General features: G+C 39.0%; 1 protein-coding gene across 1 annotated transcript; it reads left to right on the forward strand.

Annotated features, from left to right (window-relative positions):
- The first annotated feature begins 4,925 nt into the window (after positions 1 to 4,925).
- PENK (proenkephalin) lies at positions 4,926 to 17,086 on the forward strand. The gene is made up of 3 exons (XM_066579003.1): positions 4,926 to 5,151; positions 5,378 to 5,518; positions 16,164 to 17,086. The coding sequence occupies exons 1-3, from the start codon at positions 5,146 to 5,148 to the stop codon at positions 16,803 to 16,805; spliced, it is 789 nt and encodes a 262-aa protein (XP_066435100.1). The 5' UTR covers positions 4,926 to 5,145; the 3' UTR covers positions 16,806 to 17,086.
- Positions 17,087 to 25,332: the final 8,246 nt, after the last annotated feature.

A 25,332-nucleotide genomic window follows, 5' to 3' on the forward strand; every position in this document is an offset into this window, starting at 1 on the left:
AATTGGATGTTAACTTTCTATTGAAGTAATTATGTTACATATTGGCATATAAGAAGTATATTACGGAAGTATCGTAGAGCATTTACCTCTGGTTTCTTCTTGGCACAATCATGATCTTTCTTGTAGACGCTCAATGCAGGCTGCATTGTATTGTCCAGTTTACTGTATTCTCGCCTCGCATCTTCTTTCACAAGGGAAAAGGACTTGTTATTTGTATAGTGCCAACTTATTCTGCAGCACTTTAAGGAAATTTATTTATTACCCCCTAGAAAGCTGGGTACTCATTTTACCGACCTCAGAAGGATGGAAGCACTGGCGTAACTATAGGGGATGCGGTTGCACCCAGGCCCAGGAGCCTTAGGAGGCCCATAAGGCCTCTTCTCTCCATAAAGAGAGCCCAGTACTATGAGTAAAGCATTATAGTTGAGGGCCCTGTTACAGGTTTTGCATTGGGGACCAGGAGCTTCAAGTTACGCCTCTGGATGGAAGGCTGAGTCAACTTTGATTGAATCTGCAACCTTCAGGTCGTGAGCGAGGGCTTAGGACTGCATACTGCTGCCTTAACACTCTGCACCACATGAATTAATTGGATGTTATCTGTCTAGTGAAGTAATTATACTGCAATAGGATTAATGTATAATACCTCCTTTATTCAATAAAGAGTTCAACATTATTTATCAGTTCTCGCTCTCTGTTTATTTTATCTTGTTTAAAAGGATCAATCATGGGTAGCTCCTTGACTCAGTCTTCAGATTCTAGCTCATTTATTTCATATGCCAACCATATAGATGTCACATGTGTTCAATACACACATAGGCCGCCTGCAGACGAGCGGGTCGGATCCGGCAGCGAGAAATCTCGCCGCGCGATCCGACCCCAGAGCCTGCAGGGACGAGCGCGTACTCACCCGCGCCTGGCGGCCCCGGCTCTTTGATGTGCCGGCTGCCGCGCAGCCGGCGCATGCACAGACCGGAGCCGGCGGCCAGGTGAGTGCGTGCCCCGCAGAAAATTAGAACATGCCGCGGTTTGTTTGCCGCGCGAGATTTCGCGCGGCCAAACCGCGGCCGTCTGCATAGGAGTGCGTATTGTAATGCACTCCTATGCAGACTTTCAGCGGCGGAAATCCCGCGGGAAATCCCGCGGCGGGATTTCCGCTCGTCTGCAGGCGGCCATAATGAACTGTCTGTTTATTAAAAACAATATCAGCGATTTCTGGGAAAACTGAACCCGGCTGGAATAAACTAATGTGATATTTGAATTCAGCACAAAGAAATCTACAAAAATCTAATTTTATCATGCAGTCAGCAAATTTGATGTAGACCAGTGATTATGCAGTTTCACATGATCCAACGATTCTGTGAACGATAATTGTTCAATGTGAAAGAGCCCATAGCCATAACATGGCAAGAGACCTCTCAGAATTAATTAGATGTTATCAGTCAGTTGAGGTTTTTGCACCCCATGCAGTGATACTGCCTCCCCATGAAGTGACTCAGGCAAACATGTATAGGGTGCTCGGCTCATATATTTTAATGACTAAGCACTACCTGATATGGCTCTGCACTTTATGTCAGGTATAAGAATTCTGCAGAACATTGCCAGGAATATATGGTATGATCAGATCACACTTTTTCTATGAGATGTGAATTTCCTTTGATCTTCGTAGTGAAGCCACACTATATTCTTCCTTGGAGATGCTGAAAGCCCCCCATTTTACGCTGTTTTCTGCTCATTTACTATGAAACAATCTCAAAAGTAGATCAAAATGTCAGTAACCAAGCTTATTGCTTACACATTTTACAAAAAATGTGAATATACTTTGTTCTTGTCTCTTTTTCAAACAGGCACTTATTCTAAGTAGGCTATATCATTATAGAGGATACTAGTAATTATTAGCAAATTCTAGTACTAGTGTATCTGGTGCGCAAATTGCGCCACACAGCTTTGCTACATGAACGTCACACACACAGCTGTGGTGCATGGGCGTGTGACAGACACACACAGCTGTGCTACATGCAATGCACCTGACAGACAGCTTTGGTACATGACATGCACCTGACAGACAGCTTTGGTACATGACATGCGCCTGACAGACATAACATGTGCATGGTACAAACACAGGTCTGCTACATTATATGCGCATGACAGATACAGTTGTGCCGCAGTACATGCACATGTTACAAACTCAGCTCTGCTACATGACATGTGCTTCACTGACACAGCTTTGGTACATGGCATGCGCATGGTACAAATACAGCTCTGCTACATTATATGCAAAAGACAGACACAGCTTTGCTGCATGACAGACACAGCTGTGCCACAGTACATGCGCATGCTACAAACTAAGCTTTGCTACATGACATGCGTGTCACAAATACAGCTATGCTACATGACATATATCCATACTGACTGTACACATTACACGCACAGCACATTAGACAAACAGCCACTCGCAGCTCTACTACATTTATGCGGACTGCACACATGGCACACACAGCTCTTAGATATAGTGATGAGCCCCTGGTCATGTGATCGCTGACTCCACCCACACAGGTGATCACATGATGGTGACATCATCACAGGTCTTGTACTTTCTGTCAGCTTATCCAGTATACAGTACTACCAAACTCCAGAATAGCTCCTCCCACAGCAGTGACATCACCACAGAATCCTCAGCCTGCCGGATCTCTGTGGGGATGGTAGGTCAGTGTCTTCTGTCAGGACCACTGAGTTGTGTCTAACATAATAACGGCTTAGTTGTTTTCTCAGTGTGTTAAGATTTGCCATAATGGAGCCAGGGGGTGGAACTATGATGGGGAAAGGGGTGTGGCTATGACATCACCAGGGATGGGGCTATGGCATCACCAGGGATGGGGCTATGACATTGCCAGTGAGCTGAGCTATGAGAATCACTCACACACATACTTACATACATACAAACAGACATGTGGTCGTTAGTAGTTTGATATAGTTCCATAGTTGAAGACAATGACAGCAGGAAGGGAGGAGTAATTCTTATATATTCATGCACACTTCTATACAGTATTGCATGTGCACACATTAAGTACATAGATGTCTATGTAAACACAATCTGCTATAGTATTGTGATATGTACATAGTGAGCAGTGTATCAGTGGTTAGCACTTTTGGCTTCCAGCACTGGGGCATCAGGTTTGAATCAGATTTGGAAGATATACTGTGAGTTTCCTCACACACTCCAAAAACATACTAATAGGTTAGTTGACTTAGAAACTGTCCTTAGTGTATGTAAACTGACAGTGTCATTGGGCATGGCATATTGACCGATATGAGCTGCTATAATTTGTGTTCAGAGCTGTTGAATATGTTGGCACTACATACAATATGTAAAAGCAAGAGCTAGCCAACAAATCACTCGGCATTAGCCAGGCTACAGGCTATGGCAGCAAGCTAAATATTTGCCCCATGTGCAGAAAACCAGCTACACCTCTGGCTTACACTCTTAGTAAAGAAGGATCCCGCAGCTTACACTCTTAAATGGGTTTTCAGGGAAATACTATTTATGACCCATCATCAATAGTTGATCCTGTGGGGTCCACTGCTTGGGACTCTGACCGATCAGCTGTTCGGGTGCACAGTGTCATTGCCACTATACACAGGGGAACAGGACAAAAGCTGCTCCTCCAACCCCTGTGTAGTGGCTGATATTTGTAACTTCAGGGGCAACTCTTATTAAAATCATCAAGACCAGCAGAAGCGCAGGCCACTACACTGCGGTCAAAGCAGCAGCTTACACTCCATACCCCTGTGTGTAGCAGCGCTGACAGCTGGCTCTCAATTAGCTGATCAACCAGGGTCCTGAATGGTGGACCCTAGCCAATCAACTATTGATGGCTTATCATAAGGATAGGTCATCAATAGTATTTCCGTAAAAAAAAACATCCATTTTATTGGTAAGTTAAATGTGCTTTATTTTATACCATTTATATACAGATATATTCTTTTTTATACATATTTCATACATATTTTTATAAATCTATATACTCTTACGATTAGTTATATAGACCTTGAGGTTTTTGACCACTGCAGCACTGGGGGAGAGGTTATATGCATTTACTTATGTTGAGTTTATAAGTGTTGTAAACTCCTAACAGTTAGAGTACACACTGCATGTCATCCATTAGGAATAAGTCACATAAAGTGTATTTAGTGCTCCTTTATATCAACAATAGCTGTAGAAAATTATAGAAAATCCTTAATGCAAACAGAACTTTACTAAATTCTGTTGACATTTAGGTTATTCAATTTTATAAAAATTCCATATGTGCTGCTAACCTCACCAATTTCATCTCAGCCTGAAGAAGGTACTGGGTGCCCCCTAGAGGACAGCTGTAAAATATAGCTATGTCTATAGAGCATTGTAAAACTTTGTATTCAGTATTGTTACACTGTTACACTTACATTACATTAGTTACATTCTAAGACCATAACATAAAATATCAATAGAAAATAGTTATATTTTAGATCCTAACATTTACATCCACCAAGACCAAATGTAAACAATATTTAAAACTACTTGTATTATACTACATACAGTATTTAGGTTTTACATTTGTGATTTACTATAAGTTCTAATTTACTCCTTCCTTCCTGCTGCAGTAGATAAGGTCTATGGAAAGATGATTCAACAGGCATTAGATAATTTTCTAAATGTTTATCAATACCACTACAAGTCCTGCTTATGTAAAGTGTTTCCTCCCCCAGAAGTGCTGATGGTGATCATGACTGTGCTTAATTATAATAAGCTATGGGACAGAGAGTAGGAAACGTAGCAGTTGCGTCAGATGGAGCCTACAGGCTATTGGGGGAAGCTCCCTGCTCTCCTTTTTTTAAGTAATTATAAAGTAGCCCAGTTCTGGGATTGTTCTAACAAGCGTCCAACCACACATAAGTCCTTGTAAGGAAGCTGAGAGCTGGAGACTATTGCTGCTCTCTCACTAGCTCACATCTACAAGAGGTGACTGCAAGACTTGCTGCTGACAGATAATAACCTGGGCTACTCCTCTCCATCTCTGCTTGTCACCAGGCACTCCTTTGCTTTCCTCTCTACATACTTTGATCTTAGTCTGTTTATTGAAAAAGCTGTGGATCATCTGCAGAGCTGCCATGCAAGTAAGTAACATACTACTTAGACTTACAATCTTTGTATAGTTCAGTATAGTTGTACACCATTCAATGCAAGTATTTATTCTCCTGAAGAACAGAGTATTCATTCTTACTACAGTGTAACACACTACTGTGTATCCTGTACAGTACTAAAAGCTTAGCTTTATGTTCATATACTAGAGTTTTTTAGTATAGTATTATATATTCATTATTGTACACTTTTCTGTTACAGTCAATGGCGCTGGTTACTAGATATTACTGTCTAGTCCTGGCTGTAACTACATATCTTGCTGTTGCAATTCAAGCAGACTGCAGCAAAGACTGTGCCTCTTGTGCTTATCATATGGGACAAGGAACTGAAATCAACTCTTTGGTAAGTTTATACTGCAATGTACTGTACAAATGGATACTATGGCAACTTGTGCGCTGCTATACTCAGGTAGCAGTCCAGCACCCTGGACAGCAGCATTGTTCATGCCTATGTTAGTCATGAGGAATAGAAGAGACTTTCATTAGACATACAGAACTGTACAAAAATTTTAGGCAGGTGTAAAAAAAAACATGCTGCAAAGTAATTACATTTCAAAAATAGAAGTGTTAATAGTTTTTTGTGAATTAACAAAATGCTGATAGAACGAAAAGAAGATAAATGTAAATACATATTTGGCACGACCACTCTTCAAAACAGCATGAATTCTTCTAGGTACAGTTGCACACAGTTTTTGAAAGAACTCGGCAGGGCATTTTTTTCAAACATTTGGGAGACTAACTAACCACACATCAGTTTTTGAATAAACTCGGCAGGGCATTTTTTTCAAACATTTAGGAGACTAACTAACCACACATCTTCTGTGGATGGGGGCTTGCTCAAATCCTTCGGTCTATTACTGGAGTCCTATACGAAAAAAAATCTTTAACAAGAGTCGGCTCCACGTGAAGTAATCCTCTTTATTGAGGTTTCTTTAAAACAGAGACATGACAAACTCCAAAGTACCAGACATGTTTCAGCTGCAAAGCAGCCTTTTTTACAGCGTCTGTGGTGGCCATATCATCACTTCCAGAACTTATAGTTCCTCTTTACATTGGCTGTATGATAGTTGGAGCCAATCAGATGCCTTCCGTTTTTGAAAAAAAAAATCCTACTTTGCAGCATTTACCTTCACCTGTCTATAACTTTTGCACAGTACTATAGGTCATCTTTAATATATGATGTTGTTAGTAATGAGTGTAGTTTGTTTCTGTATAGTGTTACTGATGTGCTTGCAATGTAGTCACTCAAATCAATCTGGATCCTCAGTAGGGCTCCCAATTGACCACCTTAACCCTATGAGACACAAAACACCTCACTATAGAAATTTCCTTCCCTACTGGTTCTCCCGGAGGCTCATTAGGTCAATATTTTATCTCAAAACCTGTAATGATTAGAGGTATATAGTGAAATAGAAGCATGTTGTGTTCTTTGGTTAGCTTATTGCAGCAAATTGCACATGATGTAGTTAAGATTGCTAAGGCACATGGTATCATTAGTAGTGATGAGTTAAAGAGCGCAGAATATCAGTGAATGGGAAATAGTACAAGATGATTATAACTTCTGCAAATCAGAGATCTAAAAACTTGTAAGATGTGACAAAAACCTGTTTGCCAAGATTCACTGTAATTCTCTTTAGAGTAGAACCTGGAGGGCTGTGAGTAAAAATAATCTTCTTAACTGGTAACTGTATCTAATGCAATTTAATGTACATGGGATGGATAGATAGATAGATAGATAGATAGATAGATAGATAGATAGATACATATGGGATAGATAGATATGGGATAGATAGATAGATAGATAGACATTAGATAGATAGATGTAATCCTATATATACTGTATAAATAATAAATTACAAAGTATCTGCTAATGCCATTTACCTTCACTAATATTACTTAATAAATCATATTGCACGTCATGACACATTTAGTAAAGCTTTTCATTAATAGTTATTGTAGCCATTACTAGTAAAACTAAACTAAATATTAGTCTGCCTTCTGTTCGTTCATCATTAATCTGCACATTTATTCCCAGTGTTAGTGACTGGTTACGTGGGAAATGGAACCCTTTAGTAATAAATATGTACTGTTGTTACAGTAGAATTAAACTTCATCTGCCATTCAGTTGTTCATGAATGAATGCATAAAACAGCACAATGTAATGAAGGTAGAGATGATTGTGTCTGTATACAAATAAACATCTTTGAATATTTATTTTATTGCTCTAGACAGGATAGTAATCAATGAAAAAGCATAAACATGTAAGGTTGTTACATTATAACGTTATTCATGTACAGATGTAGCAGGGCTGAATTTGTCATTTCAACTCTACATTGTTTGAGCACTGTGATTCAAGTTGAGATAATGCAATAAATGTGCCTGCAAAACCACAAATATATCCTGAGATTACAATGACCACATGGCAAACTGAGCTCTGCTACACACTTGGTTCTATTTAATCTGTAAGTATAATATAAACTGATGGGCAATCTTCTGTTGTAAGTTAATGTAGAACAATTAATGTTTCAGGATTTATAGGATTATGAAATGTACCTCTACCCCTTCCCTTCATCCACACCCTCTCCAGTCAGCTGGCTGAACTTGAAGGATATCTGTCCTTCTTTCAGTTGTACTATGTAATTATACTAAATGGTTCCTGTCACTGCTTTTACTATATAAGCTCCAGGCAGGGTGTATTATAGCAAGGTTTCTGCTTTCTGCAGTTAATTACCTATGTTGATGGGCAGAGGTGCCCTGAAGCTATGTAAATGTTTAGCTCAGTTGATAGTGAGCTGACAGAAAGACAGATCAGCTGTAGGAGAAACCTTTCTCATATGCAGTACATGGTGTACAGTTATGTTATTAATTTGGTGAAAAGACTGTTTTGAAATAATCATGAAACATCATCATAATAGTGAACATAGTAAACAAACACTGTCCCAGAGAACGTAATGACACATTTGGCTCTGCTACATTTGTACCTCATCCTAAAAAACATTATTTGCATATTGCATTAGCTTATGAGAATCAAACATTAGTATCTATAATGAGTCCATTCTGATAAGCCAGTGTTATAATTTACTAAACTAATACATGAATCCCCATGAGATCACACCACTAGTTTGTTTCATGCATCTTTTCATACTAAAGCTCACATATCCTAAGCCTCTAGAACATTTCCTAACTTGTATTCTTTGTTTCATTCATGTAACGCAGGGCACACTCATCTGTTAGATTTGCTTATTTTGTAGTCAGTATTATATCAATAGTATTAATAGACATAATGCATAGAAAGCATATTGTAAGTCATGTAAACAAGCATGAAAAAGTGTGGCGCAATTCAGTTACAAGTCTAGCAAATATAGTCATTGCAGAGATTGACATCTACAATTAATATGTATTCTGTAGTCAATTAGAATACAAATTCACTATGCGATCCATTAACCCCTTTAGAGGCACGCCCGGAAAATCTCCTAAAAATCAGTGTTGAAATGTACTGAAGACTACCTAAACCTGCCACTGAAGGGGTTAATATAATTAAATCTAACTGTGTCTAAAAATGACACAGGACATAAGCAAATATCCATTAGGGAAGTTTCACACAAGAGTATTGTTGTATGGATCCGTCATAGAGGTGTATCGCAAATGGAACTTCATTAGTATTTCATCGGCATTTGATCTGTATTTGCCTCCGTATTTCATTGGTTTTCATACAGATCCGATTTTGCCCAATAGAAAACAATACCAATGAATGTAAATACAGATGAAATGTGGATGCAATACGGATGTATCCGCATTTTAATCACTTTCCATAGGGTATAAAAGGCTCATTTTTAATCAAAAATGGACAAAAGTAGTGCACGGCTGTGAAAAATTCACCCAAGCGAATAGATTCATAGATTTTCATTGCTCCATATTATCGTCCAAGAAGCACGGACTAAACATGGATTAAAATTCCAGGTTATAAATACACTAGTTTGAAAGTGGCCTTATAAGGGGCACACTACCATCAGGTATCCAGTTTATGAAATACCTGTATGAGATATACCCTAGCCCCTTCCGTGTTATCTTAAGAAATGCCTTTATGCCAAAAGGTAGACTAACCATTTGATTATGCGATTATTATTTCTTTGCCTTCTGTCTACTTAAAATTTCCAGATGCTATCACACAATTACTTGCATTTCAATCATGAGATAAGTGACTACACTGTATAATAACTCCAGTAATCTATAGAGTAGCATAACTGTATTATTAGATGACATATAGATAGATAGAGAGATAGATATGAGAGAGAGATAGAGAGAGAGATAGATAGATAGATAGATAGATAGATAGATAGATAGATAGATAGATAGATAGATAGATAGATAGATAGATATAGGATAGACAGATATGGGATAGACAGATATGGGATAGACAGATATGGGATAGACAGATATGGGATAGATAGATATGAGATAGATAGATATGAGATAGATAGATAGATAGATAGATAGATAGATAGACAGATAGATAGAAAGAAAGAAAGATACGGTAGATATGAGATAGATAGATGGATACGGTAGATATGAGATAGATAGAAAGATAGATAGATATGAGATAGATAGATGGATACGGTAGATATGAGATAGATAGATAGAAAGATAGATAGATATGAGATAGATAGATGGATACGGTAGATATGAGATAGATAGATATGAGATAGATAGATAGATAGATAGATAGATAGATAGATAGATAGATAGATAGATAGATAGATATTAGATAGATAGAATCCCTGCTATTCCACTGTGTACAATCTTCATAGGATTGCAATTTCTACTATTTATTTATTTTGGTTCCGTGCTATGAACTTTGTAATATAAATAACCTACAGATTTGTGTCTTTTCAGTGCCCTGGGTTGCTATGCTGCAACTGTATCCGTAGAACAGATGTTTCATATCCCAGAGCAATGAAAAATAAATCTGCACATTAGAGAAAGTGGAAAAAAGCTATAGATATAACATATCATGAAGCTGACCTAAGTAGTGAACATTGTATCTAGAAAGGCAGTAAGGTTTGGGTACTATACATACTAATATGTATATATACTAATATAGCATCCCTTCAGTAGAAGAGTAGCTGGGTGCAGCATCTTCCTCAGGGACTTGGTGTTGCAGATGGAGGGGGTCACTACTAGCACTGGCAACAATAAAGATAGGAGTTGTACAGGATTAGAAATGATTAATTTTTTATTTGTATTTTTATGCAGAAAAAGTGCCACCTCTGTGTATAGGCTGTGCCTGGTATTGCAGCCTATTGTGAATCAAGTGAAAGTGTTGAGCGAACCAAACCAGTAGAACTCTGTTTGAGATCGAATTTTGCTAAATGGTTTGTTTGGCACCAACCCCAATCAAGCTGTTAGCAAAGTTCCACTGGTTAGCAGAGTTCTACTGCTTCAGTTCGCTCAATACGAGAACTGACCACAGGTGTATAACACTGTCTAAGAGCCATAAAAGGCCTATATAACACTGAGTGATATGCAATGCTTGTATGGCTCTTAGAGAGTTTATACATCAGTTCTTAGGGGCTTTGGTTACTTCCAGTTTGGTTGGTACTAATTTAGACCAAACTGAACTTTTTGCAAAAGTTCAGACTTATCAAAAGTTTGCTTATCACAACAAGTGAATAGAGCTGAGCTGCAACACCAGGCATAACCCGTGGACAGCAGTCTGTTGCTGCTTCTAGAAATAATGGGAATATGTACTATTTAGGGCTGCAGACTCACTTTGCATGATAGAGAGCAGGGTTACCAACGCAGCAGCAGTACAAGGCCAGGGCAAACTTATGACTGGGCCACTGAACAATAAATATATGTATGTATGTCAGCATACTTGAATTTGTATCCATTATTATGTAGAGGAGGAATACCAAACTGGATCTTGATCTCCCCCTCCACTCCCTTCCAGGGTCACCCTTTCCAATCCACTGTCTGACGTCTTCCTACATTCTGATTGAAGCCTGTGCAGCTCGGATGTCGGAAGATGTCCAGCATGTCCAGTATTCTTACTATATATTGCTGGACGCTTTGTTGTCAGGGCCTCTCCGGCATGTCACATGCTGCAGTACTGGCTCTAGGCAGCAGATGGTGCTATTGTATAATGGCAGAAAGAGAAAGCCCCCTAGGAAACCCTGAATCCAAAATTGGATTGCAAAGGGTTAAAGTCTAACTTTGTCCCTTCACTTAAGAAAAATATAAGACTGGTACAATTAAAAGTAACAGTTACAGTTGGAAATGGCCTTTTACATGGTACAATTATCATGTGAATCATCTTTAACAGGGTTGTCCAAGTATAAAAAAGATTTTTTAAATGGTTGGGCATGCTTTAAAATAACGAAAGAATTGGAATACTTACCTCTCTTCTCCCTCAAAAGCAGCGGAGCAACTCTGGTTGATTTCTACTGTCAGCGCTGGCTGGAAATCAGGTGGTCACTGCAGCCAGAGATGCAAGTATCATCTCCCATTCTCTTGGCATCAGTGCTCAATATCCTGGGCACTATGATGCCAGGAGTTCTGAATGGGATGCTGCGGCCTTGTATTGGCTTACAGCCAGCTCTGACAGTGGGAAGTTCATTGGAGGCGCTCTGCTGCTTCCCAAGGGAGAAGAGACGTAAGTATCAATTACTTACTTTGTTATTTTACGGCATGGCCAGGCTTTTAAAAAGGCTTTTTTATAGTTGAGTAACTCCTTTAAGTCGAGTGTTAATTGTTAGGTGTAAATACGTGCAGCAAATAAACGATTAGGCATAAATCGTTAGATCCTGGTCAAATGGAACTTTCATGCAGACCTAAAAATCATCATTTGTCTGCAGCAAATCCTTTTATATAAACAGGCATTATAATGATTTGCTAACTAGAAGGGAGTGGCACAAAGGTTGATTAGGGAAGACCGAAAATACAGTAATTAAGCAATTCTTGTTCACTGTTAATGCATGTCAAGCAGATGATATACGATCGCTACTTCACCACTCCTTACATGCTCACTCCAATTTATCTTGCAGTGTAAAAGGGCCTTTAATGTGTCCTTATTAGCTCCAAGCTCTATATTTCGTATTGCAGATGTTTAAATGCACTACCCTACTGCAAGGTATCGTGATAATGACTTCAAGATAAGGAAACAACACACTTAGATTAGGGATTTTTTTTTTATCGCTCCAACAATGCCACATTTATACATGGATATTGATTGTTCTGGCACATCATCACTGAATGGGAAAATAAATCATAATAAAAATATACAGTATGCACCATTTAATCCATGATCTAGTAGTGGATCTCAATTGCCATTTTCCTTTCTCTGTCAGTTTAGATTGCTGGCACACATGGATACATTTTATTAACACCTATGGCCATGGTCAGACGAGCAATTTTTTTAGAGCACGTATAGGCATGCTAAAAAATTGTCTGTATTAGAACCAATGGTTTCCAATTAAAGTGGTCACATGTACAATTTTTAGAAGCGTAAAAAAAAAAAATCGCACCTACAAAAGATAGGATATGTTAGTGCAAACACAAAATTTCTACACACGATGTGTAATTTTTTTCTTTTTAGCATGCCTATACATGCGCTAAAAAAATCATTCTTCTGACCGTGCCCTAATAGTATAAAAAAATAACTTAAGGTGCATTTACACGCAAAGATGATCGCTCAAAAGATGGCTTTTGAGCGATCATTTTGCATAAACTACTACTCGGTACTATTGCCTATTAGTACCAATTAATAGCGTGTGAGCCTCTGAGAGCTGTAGTCAGAGAACAGACCACCCGCTGTTCTCTGAATAAATTCCCTTTGTTCTGCCAGGAGGCTCACAGCTGAGACAATGTAATCAGCGCTCCCCAGGCAGAACACAGCCTGCAATCCGTCTTATCAGCTATTCTGCTGAACGATGGATTTCATGCCGAACTGAAATTCATCATTCGGCAGAAAAGTGAAAGATAGGCCCATTTACACGCAACGATTATCGCTTAAAAGATGGCTTTTGAGTGACTTTTGAGTTATACTCATTGTGTCTAAATGGGCCTTTAGGCTACTGCTTAATAAATGCTAAGTTTAAGTTAACTTAACACAGGATTTTTCAAGTATAGATTTGTTGGATAGACCCAATTGACGACACTTTATACATTTTTAACTTTAAGTATATTTTGCTCCTACCTTTTGTCATATGTGTGCTTGAATTTCAGATGTTGTAAAACACAGTTCTCACTCATTTGATCTTTGCCCGTTTTTTGGAATATTGATATAGGAAGCTGTCATAAAAGCCAGTGGGCATTGTGAATTGGACTTCTAAAAGCTCTGACGTCAGAAGATTCTTTTCCAGTCCTCCTACAGGAGGAAGAGAACTAGAAAAGTATCTTCTGAGGTCAGCAGTCCAATACATAATACCCATTGAGAGGCTGAGAAGGGTCTAAAGGGAAGGTCAGCAGGAAGCTGGGAAAGAGTAATTCCCATCAAATAAACCTGTAACCAATGTTGAGTCTATCCAAATACAACCAAAATAAGTGAGCACATTTGTCACTGAATCTTAGTAGCATTCTCCTATGGCATTGCAGTATGGACATCACTCATATGCTTTTCTCTTCACTCTTTAGAGAAGGTGCCATCATTGGTGAGCTGTACTACTTATCGCTCTACAGACTTTACATTCCCATATAAACTCTGTTCGTGCATTTGTGTTTTACAGTTTTCCTGATGACATCTAAACCATCATGTACCATTGGCCTTTTTACAGAATTTGATTGTATTCCCAAATATTAAAAATCATTTACATTATTCTCTTTAGCTAATACTGCATACATTTTATTAGATCAAACCTCCAAGCAAAGAGAATAATTGATAAAATGTCAGGGTCTAAATAGCTAAATGCAGCTGTGACACTTTATCTGGACACTAAGCAGTAAATGTATTGTAATGTAGTTACATAACGATGGTAACTGATGTTATAGTTATCTCTCTGGACCTCCCCATACGCATACAGTATGGAGGAAGGGAGTAAGCTGCTTTCATACACATTTGGAGGAAGCTTATCTCCCAAAGAACAAAAGGATCTGACAAGTTGAAGTCCAATTGTCCAATCCTTATCTCCCCAGACATCTGGCATCAGGGAAGAGTCTAGAGACCCCAAGTACATTAGATGGTCATCCAGTTTTGCTGAAATTGTCTGGTTTGGCTTGTATACATCTGTGTGTAGAGCACGTTTAAGTCCTGTTAAGAGACAAAGCAGCTCAGAGAGTTCTGAAAGCTTTCTAATATTGCATATATACATATAACTCCTCAGTAAGTGTTACGATATAAATTGTAGCAGTAAATTTACTTGAAGAAGGATGGAAATGACACATTTGTGTCTCTGAAACAACTCATGGTGAAGATTGTAATACAGATATTCAACTCTTAAAAATATGGACCTGTATGCATTTCTGTGATAATATGGGCAGACATATATTTACATTAGTATAACTGATCCTTTGAATCTCAATCTATTGAGCAATAGGTCTGTTATTACCATAAGAGCCAATCATTAGTTACTTTAGTGTTCATTCCAAGTTTTCCTGTAGGATGTAATAGCACTGTAATGTTAATTCCAAAAGATGAATTACCACTTCATTTCAAAAACAGAGTAATTAGAGAAAAGATCTGCTTCAGGCTTATTCACTTCTTCAAAAAGCATATGAAAAAGATATGTCAGAATGCATCTTAGAATGGCATATGAAAGTACTTCATAGGACAGGAGCTCAGAGTTCAAACTTTATGATTTAATAAATTTTTCATCAAAGAAAAGTCTAACTTAAAGAAAAGAGATAATACCGTAAATCTATGAGCAAAGCTTAAAAGGAGCTTTTCCATTAACATAAATGTTAAAATACTGTTTGCATTTTCTGGGAAGTATGAAAAAAAGAGAGAAATGAAAGAGATTGTCGAAAATTAGAAAAACATGACTGCTGTCTCCCAAAAGTAGCACCAAACCTGCCCACATGTTGTGTGCAGTATAACATAGGGCCCTCTCACACAAAACAATTATCATATAGATTCAGGCTGGACCTTGTGAGTCTGAATGATAATCATTTAGTGTAACCACCGCCACCGACGGAACGATGAATGTTAATTCATTCACTTATCGTTCAGTGTTCGGTTTGTGCAGGCATGAAAATCAAACGATCGGCCTGAATGAATCACTGAATTATCTGTTTAATGTGAATGAAAGCAGGCAGTCGGAAGCAATCTCCAGCCCACTCAACCTCCATTCACTAAGCCATCATCACTCCTGTATGAAAGCATAGGAGCAATAATTGCTGGGATGACTGTTGGGCACATCCTGTGTAAAAGGACCCCTAGTCCCAGTCACTTAAATAACTCTGATCTGCAATTCTATATCATGGACAGGTGTGGTGCTGATTTTGGAAAAGTGCAACCAAGTAAAACTAGTACAGATGTGTTGCTCATAACAACCAAAAGGGACTATGAAAAATGAGAACTGAAATGCAGTTAACTGTTATGAGCAACTTCTCCACTTTTTCTCTCTACTGCTTTTGATTACACTCGCCCAATGTCTCAATGAACAGGTAGTGCAATGAACTAATAAGACTGCATTAGATAAGGTATAACAAATATTGTTTTGTGATGTGTGGGCCAGTAGTGGTCAAGCTCAGTCCTCAAGGTCTTCTAACAGTACAATGTAGTATATTATATTAATCAGTAATCTGTTTGAAAGTGAAGCACTAATAAGCTGTGGGTCTGTGAAGACAACTGAAAATATATAGTGCTGGTAGATCTGGAAGACTGAATTTAGATGCCATTGGTGTAGGCACTGATCTTGTATGTATTTTATACAAAACCAATGAAAGTTATGATTGACCTGACACAAGATTGGGTTGAGTTGACATTAATCTTCAAATACAAAAAAATGAAATTACTTTTTTTTTCATAAAATTACTTGTTCCTCTTGTTTCAGGCTTGCACATTGGAGTGTGAGGGAAAGCTGTCAACGGCTAAAGCATGGGACACCTGCAAAGAGCTTCTTCAAACGGCCAAAGATAACTCTCAAGAGGCAGAAAAAGAACAGGGCATTGATAGCCATTTACTTGCCAAAAAGTATGGAGGTTTTATGAAAAGATATGGTGGCTTCATGAAGAAAAAAATGGATGAGCTGTACCATGTTGAGCCAGAAGAAGAATCCAATGGTGGAGAAGTTCTTGCTAAGAAATATGGAGGCTTCATGAAGAAGGAGTATGATAGTGACACTTCAGATCTCCTGAGGGAGCTTCTAGGTACTGGTGGGGATTCGGAGCCTGGTCTTTACCATGACAACAACAGTGATACACCAGGAGAGATCAACAAAAGATATGGGGGCTTCATGAGAGATTACAGAAGAAGCCCAGACATAGAAGATGAAGGAAGAGAATTACAGAAGCGATATGGAGGCTTTATGAGAAGAGTAGGCAGGCCAGAATGGTGGCAAGACTACCAGAAAAGATATGGAGGTTTCATGAGGCGCTTTGCGGATTCTCTTCTTCCTTCAGATGAAGATGGTGAAAGCTATTCCAAAGAAATTCCAGAAATGGATAAGAGATACGGAGGATTTATGAGATTTTAACCCCATTATTCAATTATTGAAAAAGACTGCCTCATTGACCATATTTTATTGTAATGTGTTGCCTGCACTGTACAGTTTTTTACTGTCTTAGTTAACAATGCAACTTGTAATCTGTAACACCAGGCTCTGTGTTCTTTCTAACTCAACAACGGAATCAGTTTGTCACACTTGAGTTTATACTGTAGGTATTACGCTGAAAATATTTTTGTTACTGTTTTTTTTCTTTCAAACAGAATACATCTATCAATGCTTACTGTATATAAATAAATTATTCATCTTATCTGCACAGTTTATAGTTTGTCATTTTTATCGCTGCAGTTTATGATCCCATTTTGTTCTTAAAGCTGTATTTACATGTAGGAATTTTTCAAACCACCAATGAACTACATTTCCATCACTATAATCATTGTATACATTGATCTCCTGCCTGATATTCTGTAGGTCCTCTTCATGCCAGCAAAACAGTTCTAATATGTCAAGACATGGGTTCAACAAGATCTCTGAAGGTGTCCTGTGATATCTGGCATCAAAAAGTTAGCAGCAGATCCTTTAGATCCTGTAATTTGTGAGGTAGGATCTGACTTCTTTTTCCAATACATCTCACGGATGCTTAATTGGATTAAGATTTGGGAATTTGGAGTTTGAGTTAAGAGCCTGATCTCTATGAAATGTTCTTTGGATAATTTCCGAAAAATTTGCAGTGTGGCAGGGTGCATTATCTTGCTAAAAGAGGCCACTGCCATTAGAGAATACCATTGCCATAATGGGATGTACTAAGTCTGCATCAATGTTTAAGTAGGTGGTACATGTCAAAGCAGCATCCACAGGAATGTCAAGACCCAAATACTCCTTGCAGAACAATGCCTAGAGTATTAGACTAGTTCCTCTAGTCTCAAAGCGCTTGTGGGTGTCATCTCTTCAGCGGGTGTGTGATATACATGCTCCTAGACAGCAATATGATGTAAAAGAAAACAATATCCACCAGATCAGGACACCTTCTTCCATTGCTCTGTGGTCTAGTTCTGATGTTCAAGTGCCCATTGTAGGTACATTTGGCAGTGGATAGGGGTTAGTGTGGACAGTCTGACCTTTCTTCAGCTATGCTGCAATGCACTGTGTGATCTGACACCTTTCTGTCATACCCAACATCAATTTTCTTTAACGATTTATGGTACAGCAGGAAGCCTTGACTGTATCACTGAGTCTTAGATCTCTATCACTTTGTCACTGGTTTACCAGTTATCATTCTTTTGGCCACTTTTGTTGAGTACTAACCACTGCAGACTGGGAACACCCCATACAACCTGCTGTTTTGGAGATGCTCCGACCCATTCATCACAATTTGGACTTTGTCAGTCACTCAGATTCTTCCACTTGCACATTGTTCCTGCTTCAAACACATCAACTTCAAGAACTGACTGTTCGCTTGTTACTTATTATTGTGAAATCAGCAGAAGTGGACCTACGGTGCCACAAAACTGATTTGGCTTAGGTCTAGATCTGGGGGCTGCACCTCGGGTTCCCAAGTTTTGACTCTTTAACTCCACCAGTCTAGTCTTCACTGTGGGGGTCCCCTAACCATTACCTTAGGAAATTTTTATGTGGTTTTGTGGCTGCTAATTCAATTGAGTCAGAACTACTCAAATGCAATACAGGAGAGTGTAGACAAAGATGTGGTCTAGGGACACATCCAAACTCAGGACAGATGGAATACTTTTGTCATGATGAGACAGATCGAGAGTCATTGCAGGCAACAGACAAAGTAAACATTGTCCATAAAAAAGGCCAAAGTCAGGAGAGGAGAAGTCAGAAAGGCTAAGTGGAACAAGCTCAGATCAAAACCAGAAGAGCACACAGAGCACTATAACAGCTTTGCACACTAGGAGACTAATATGCTCAGACAATTGTTTACTGGGAAGAGTCCTAAAATTGCCAGAGACTTGTCCAGGTTGGCTGGGAATGGAAATACTGAGCGTGCATGCTGGCCCTTTGAGAGGCATGCCAGTCATGCATGCACACCCTATGGGGACCAAGACACTGATAGGAGATGTGACATCTACCACAAAGATCATAAGGAACATGGCGCTGGCCAAAGAAGACAGTAGGGTGTAGGGGATGCCATTGGCCATGTCCAGCAGTCCTAATAATTATATCTCACTCTTTGACAAGCCAAACAGAAATTGATACATTTCAGAATAAAAATAAGTATTGAATAATTACAAGTATTTATACATTTTCCCTTCTTTCTTCTATTTTCTTTTCCCCCACAGATAACATGGGTTGGGGGAGGGAATGGGAAGGGGAATGATTATTTTTTTACTTTTTTTTAGCAATATATTTCCAGTATTTTAATGTTGTGATACTGTATGTACTAAAAATGTATTAAAAGTTCCTTTGGAAAGGAAAAAAATAAAGATAATAAATGTTATTCACTTCACTTGGTAGCAGATTTATTATTATGGCTGGTTTATATGTTGTCATTTTTAACACAGAGGCATAAATTAAAGCATCCAAAAGCCATTTGTGCCCCTTCAGATACCATGGCCTGGGTTTGACTGATACCTTTTCCCCTGTTCAATTGCAGGAAGATCAATTGTATTAGCCTGTACAGTATAGTATAAGATCTACAGCACCTAATGATAATGCTAAAGATAATGAGATTGTTTATGTTTACATAAACAATTATAATAGCTTGATCATTTATATTTAATATTTTCAGGCATTTAGATTAAGCAATTATTGTTAAAGGGGTATTCTCATCATAAAGTGTTGGTACATGACTAGGATATGTCATCAATTTATGATTGATGGAGGTTGACCTCTGAGACTTCCGCCAATCCTGAGAATAAAGGAGCGGCATCATTGGTGTAGTTCTACACCATCTTCACTTTTTTAATGCAGAGCCTGCACTCCGGCTACCTGATCTGCAGGGAAATCTGACTCTGCCCCATTCAACATAATGGGACCACCTGCAGTTCCCCGCACAACAAGGGCAGAATCAAATCTTCTGAACAATTAAAATATAGATCATATCAAATATATTTCAAATTCAACAGAAGACCTGTGAACTCAAGTGTATAGAAGTGTAATCCAATGTAAAGGATGCTAGGAGAATGCGGTTATGTATATATGTTCTTTAAAGTTTAACCAAGAAGGCCAAATGTTTTACCTTTTTGTAAACCCCTAGTTTTTTTTTCAAAATAGTTATTTTAATTTTGTGAAGCCATTCTTATCTTGTAGGTGGATCCGTGTCTTTCCAGTGCCTCGTGCTAAGAAATTGAGGTGCGTTGAGAAGAAATTGAATTAGAGAAGAGTTATTCTAAAATGTAATAGATCGATCAAAATTAAGTAAAATGAATTCAGGAGATAATGTTAATTCAGAGTTTAAAAATGCACTAATAATTTCTTGTATGCTAATCCAAAAAGGGCGAATTTTGGGACATGTGAGCCAAATGTCTAGAAATGTACCCGTGAGCATTAACCCTTTCCAATCCACTGTCTGACGTCTAAAGACATTCTGATTGAAGGCTGTACAGCTCTGATGTCGGAAGCCATCTGGCTGGGTATTCTTACTGTGGATTACTGACCGCTTTGTTGTTGGGGGCCTCTCCAGCAGATGGCGCCATTGTATAATGGCAGAAATAGAAAGCCCCTTAGGAAACCCTGAATCCAAAATTGGATTGCAAAGGGTTAAGCACACCAAAACAATTGAGCGTTTTGAGTCTATCTTGTGTAGCCATTCTGATACAGTATTTTGTACTCCCTACAGAGTAGTTTGTAACGTAATTCTTGTGGTGAAGTTGAATAAGACTGAGAATTCTTAAGGATGTGTCTGACTTCTTCAGTGGTCAGATATTTATTCAAGCCTTGTTCCTTCTTCCTAACGTAGGGGAGACTTTGCCATTATTTATCAATAATCAATAAATCTTGGAGATAAAAGTTGTCTTACCATAAGGCTGGGTTTACACGGGGCGGAATTTCCGTGCGGACTTTCATCACGGAAATTCCACCGGCAATCTTAAACCTGAGCTTAAGCAGCAAAGTTGACGAGATTTGCAAAAATCTCATCCACATACTGCGGACAGTCCGTTGTGGCCAAGCAGTGAGGAAATTGACATGTCGTACAGAATTCAAAGCCGCGGGATGTCAATTTTATCACTGCTTCCGCTGCCGACTCTCTCCTCTCTATGGCCAAAGTGGAATAAGGCAGAAAAGCCGCTTCAAATCCTGCTTTCTGCTGCAGTCATTCCGCAAAATCTTTTAATTTTAAGGGGTTTTTAAGGTCAGCATCTAAAATATACATGTAGATTATCTGTAAGGAATCCTCTATGAAATTATAATCAGTTTCACTAAATAACATGTTTTAAGGAATATGAGAAAATGCCAGTCTGGTACAAATTTTATTTTCTAAAATCAAACAAAAAGCTGGGATAAATGCCAAGACCTCATTTTAAGAAATTTTCAGCTTGATTCATCTAAATTTGGTAGGGGGTAGAAAACTAAAAGCCAATAATTGCAGGTATGAGTCTATGTTTCATTGTTCAATTAATTCCAGGTTCTAATAGTAGAGTTTGTTAATGGATTGGTAATATCATCGCATTTAAATCTGTTATAAGGTGTTACCCATACAAAGTGATTGATGTTTCCCGACAAATCTACCCAGAGTTTGTGAGACAATGAGCATGTCAATTCCATTATACGGTATAGATAGGTAGCATATCCGTATGAAACAAAGTATGATAATCCTATTCCAACCAAACTTCAAGCCTAACAAATAATGAATGTTCAACTCTGTATCCTTTACCGCACCATATAAATTTTGCTATTGAAGGTTTTAGGAAGGGATTAAAGGAAATATAATATTTTGAGAATAATTACCGTCCTAATCAGGTATTTCCTTCTAAAGGCCCTTTTAGATGGAGCGACGATTACTCAATAATCGCTAAAAAGCGATCGTTTGAGCGATAATCCTTGCGTCTAAACGTGCGACCATCGTTCACTGCTAGCTGATCGTTAAATTCAGTCCAACCTAAAAATCGTCGTGCGGTCTTATCAGGACCGCACGCTGAGTCCTCCGCGGGTAGTGCTGATAGCATTATTTCCCGTTGGAGAACAAAGGAACTGGAAGCAGATAAGAGCCCCTGGGCTATTAACTGCATTCAGCTAAAGGTTTTATTTGCACTCTAATAAGCTATTAAGTAGCTGAGTAGCTACTTATTAGTTTATGCAAAATGATCGCTCAAAGCTGTCACTCAAACTGTCGTTTGATCGATCTTTGAATGATCGTTGCTCTGTGTAAATGGGCCTTTAACCATGACACCTCTAATGTTTTCAACAGAGCCAATTGTTTTCTATTCTCTTGAGCAATGGTTTGAAGTTAAAGTCATAAAGGTCTGGCATTGAAGGGGAGATCTTAGGTTCTAAGTATGATATATATTTACAGTTATTCCTAAAAAGAGAAGTGTTGAGGATGTGAAGTGTCTGACCAAGTCTTATTATTTATATTAATATTAAGAAGCCCAGATTTGGATAAATATAATTTTAAATTAGATCAATCTCCAAGCAGACCAATTTCTTGCAATAGGGAGTCTATAGAATTTTATGGCCACGTGAGAATAAAAAGCATGTCATCTGTAAAGGCAGCTTCTCTTCTGGGCTACATTTCAAACTATTAACCCATTAAGGGCCAGGGTGTTTGGGTCCTAAAAGACTAAACACGTTTTAGGGATGTGGTGGTTTTCCTGCCCTACTTTTTTCTTAAAGGGGTTGTCCCGCGAAAGCAAGTGGGGTTAAGCACTTCTGTGTGGCCATATAAATGCACTTTGTAATATACATTGTGCATTAAATATTGGCCATACAGAAGTTATATACTTACCCCCTCCGGTGTTGGCGTCCCCGTCTCCATGGCGCCGACCGAAGCCTTCTTCTGCCTGGATTAGACGCGCTTGCGCAGTCTGCTTCTTCTGTCCCGCTGAAGGGGCCGCTCCGGCGTGCTCGCACCGCACACGTCGTCTGTGCATGCGCAGACGTGTTTATAGATAATCGGTATAATTTGATATTACAGGGTGCATATGGCAACAGTTTTGGTTGGCGTCTGCTTTGGGTCATTTTCTTTTTATGTATGTATTTTTATTTTATTCCGTCATTCTGTTTCTACTTATTTTTGTAACAGTTTTCTTTACCATCTATGTCCCCCCTGACATCATGTTAGACCTCTGGGGGTCATTCACATTATCTTTTATTTCTAATTTTACTTTTCCACTGTAGCTGGGACATCCATAGGAGCCCCAGTTACAGGTAAAAAAAAACATTCCCAAGTAGTGACAATAACCACTGGCAGAGCTGATCAGTGACTGCTAGGACCCTGCAGCTCTGCTGTGACAATGGGCACCCAGCAGTCACATGATTGTTAGGTTGCATACCGGAACTAACACTTCTTTCTTTCTTTGGTACATAGTGCTCATTAAACACTATGCAGCCTGGAAAGGAGAAGGCAGAAGTGCTTAAAAACTGCTTCTTCCTTCTCCACCAGGCCCTCGGCTGTGTCTTACAGCTGAGGACCCAACCTGGTCCTCCCTTCATGGATCGGATCTGTGATTGGAGGTGAAACTTTAACTTTTTTTACTTTTACGTGATCGCCGCTTTCAATTGGATTCACTCCCCGAATACCTGAAAAAACTCATAAATTGGCCATACTGGGGATCCCGACTTGATTCCTCCTCTGAAAAACTGTGGTTCATTATGGATTGGGAGAGGGATTTATAGACCACATTTTCTAGAAATGACGTTAGCAAAATCTTTACCAACTTACACGGACTCTCTTTATGTGTCTGTATGCAAGAAAACACTTTTAAGCTCCTTACAAGATGATATGAAGGCCCATTTAGATGGGACAAATGTCAGGCAAACAATGCCTGACACTCGTCCTCGCACATACTAGCTCCCGTTCAAGTCCGCGGGAGCTAGTATCGCTAGCTCACAGCGGGGAGGCTGGAGAGTTCTCTTCTCACACTCCCACACCCCTCCCCATTGACTTAACCTAGTGGCCGTTAAGTAATTAGGAAAATAGTAACCAAGCAGATTAACAAAATTAACTTCTGCCCATGTAACACCTAACCCTGCCATGTAGGAGTCATCCCTATATGCCATTCCTAATCCCGGATAAATTGGTAGGGGGAGGGAAAGACCTGGTGACCTACACAGTAAAAACCTTGTCTTGGAAACCCTATGAAAAAGCTCTCAAATGATTCAGATACGGTGTCCAATGGCAGTGCCCCCCCAGATACTCTAAATGCAACTGTGGAAGAACAAGGTTTGAGTACAAGTAGTCAGGGTTTTCATCATGACGTAACTGGGGGAAAGCCATTGGGAATCCCAGCTGTGGATGTACCTCATGAGGAAAGGAATGGACTGCGCTGTACCAAAGCTCACATACTAGCAACACAGAATGTATATGGCATGAGTCTATGGAAATTGGACATTGTAAAATGCGAAATGACAAGACTTGACATTGATATTCTTGGGATTAGCAAATTGCAGTGGACAGGTAATGGATATTTTCATATTGTACTAAGCCGGACATGAGGATATCAAGAGAAATAGAGTAGCCTTTATTACAAACACGTGGACATCAAAGGCAATAGAAAGCTTTAGAACAATCAGTGACCATATCATTGCTATCTGGATATGTGGTAAGCCAGTGTATATCTCAATCTTACAAGTCTATGCCTTAATGATGGATGGCGATGAGGAAATCATTGAAGATTTTTATGCCAACGTCCAGAAAACTTTAAACGAAGTGAGAAAGAACGACATCATTTACATTATGGACGATTTCAATTCCAAAATCAGCAGCTGGCCAGTAGCAACCATCACAGGAAGACTCGGGCTTGGAGAAAGAAATTAAGCCAGTGATCGCCTGGTACGGTTCTGCCAAAAAAATTGGCTAAGGATAACAAACACATTGTTTATGTAACCCTCCACCAACTGCACATATGGATATCTCCCAATGGCCTCCATCAAAATCAGATTGATTACATTTTGTATAATCATTGTTAGCAAAGTTCAGTCATTGCAATAAAAACCTTTCTTGATGCTGATTGTGGCACTGATCATAAACTCATTGCAGTTAACATCAAGGTTAAATTCTGTAGCAAAATCCCCCTATCATACACTATTGAGGTAGCAAATAGATTCAAACTGCTTGACACATCAAAAAAGCATTCCATAGGAGCTATGGCACAATTTACACTTCACAGTTATGGAAACACCCAGCAAGCATTTCACCTATAAGAAGCAGGAAAAACGACGCTATTGGTTGCCCGAGCAAACCCTCTGAATAACCAATAAAAGAAGAGCAGCAAATGCAGCTGGCAACAAAGAATAAGTTCGGCACTAAATGCCGATTTTCAGTGAGCAGCAAGGAAAAACAAGGAAATGGACTGGAAAAAGCATTGCAAACAACTCAGAAGCCGTGAAAGGCCATATCCAAGGCCAGCACAATCAAAAGCAAAAATGTGAAGGAACT

This window comes from Eleutherodactylus coqui, chromosome 9, assembly GCF_035609145.1.
Source record: "Eleutherodactylus coqui strain aEleCoq1 chromosome 9, aEleCoq1.hap1, whole genome shotgun sequence".
Taxonomy (NCBI): domain Eukaryota; kingdom Metazoa; phylum Chordata; class Amphibia; order Anura; family Eleutherodactylidae; genus Eleutherodactylus; species Eleutherodactylus coqui.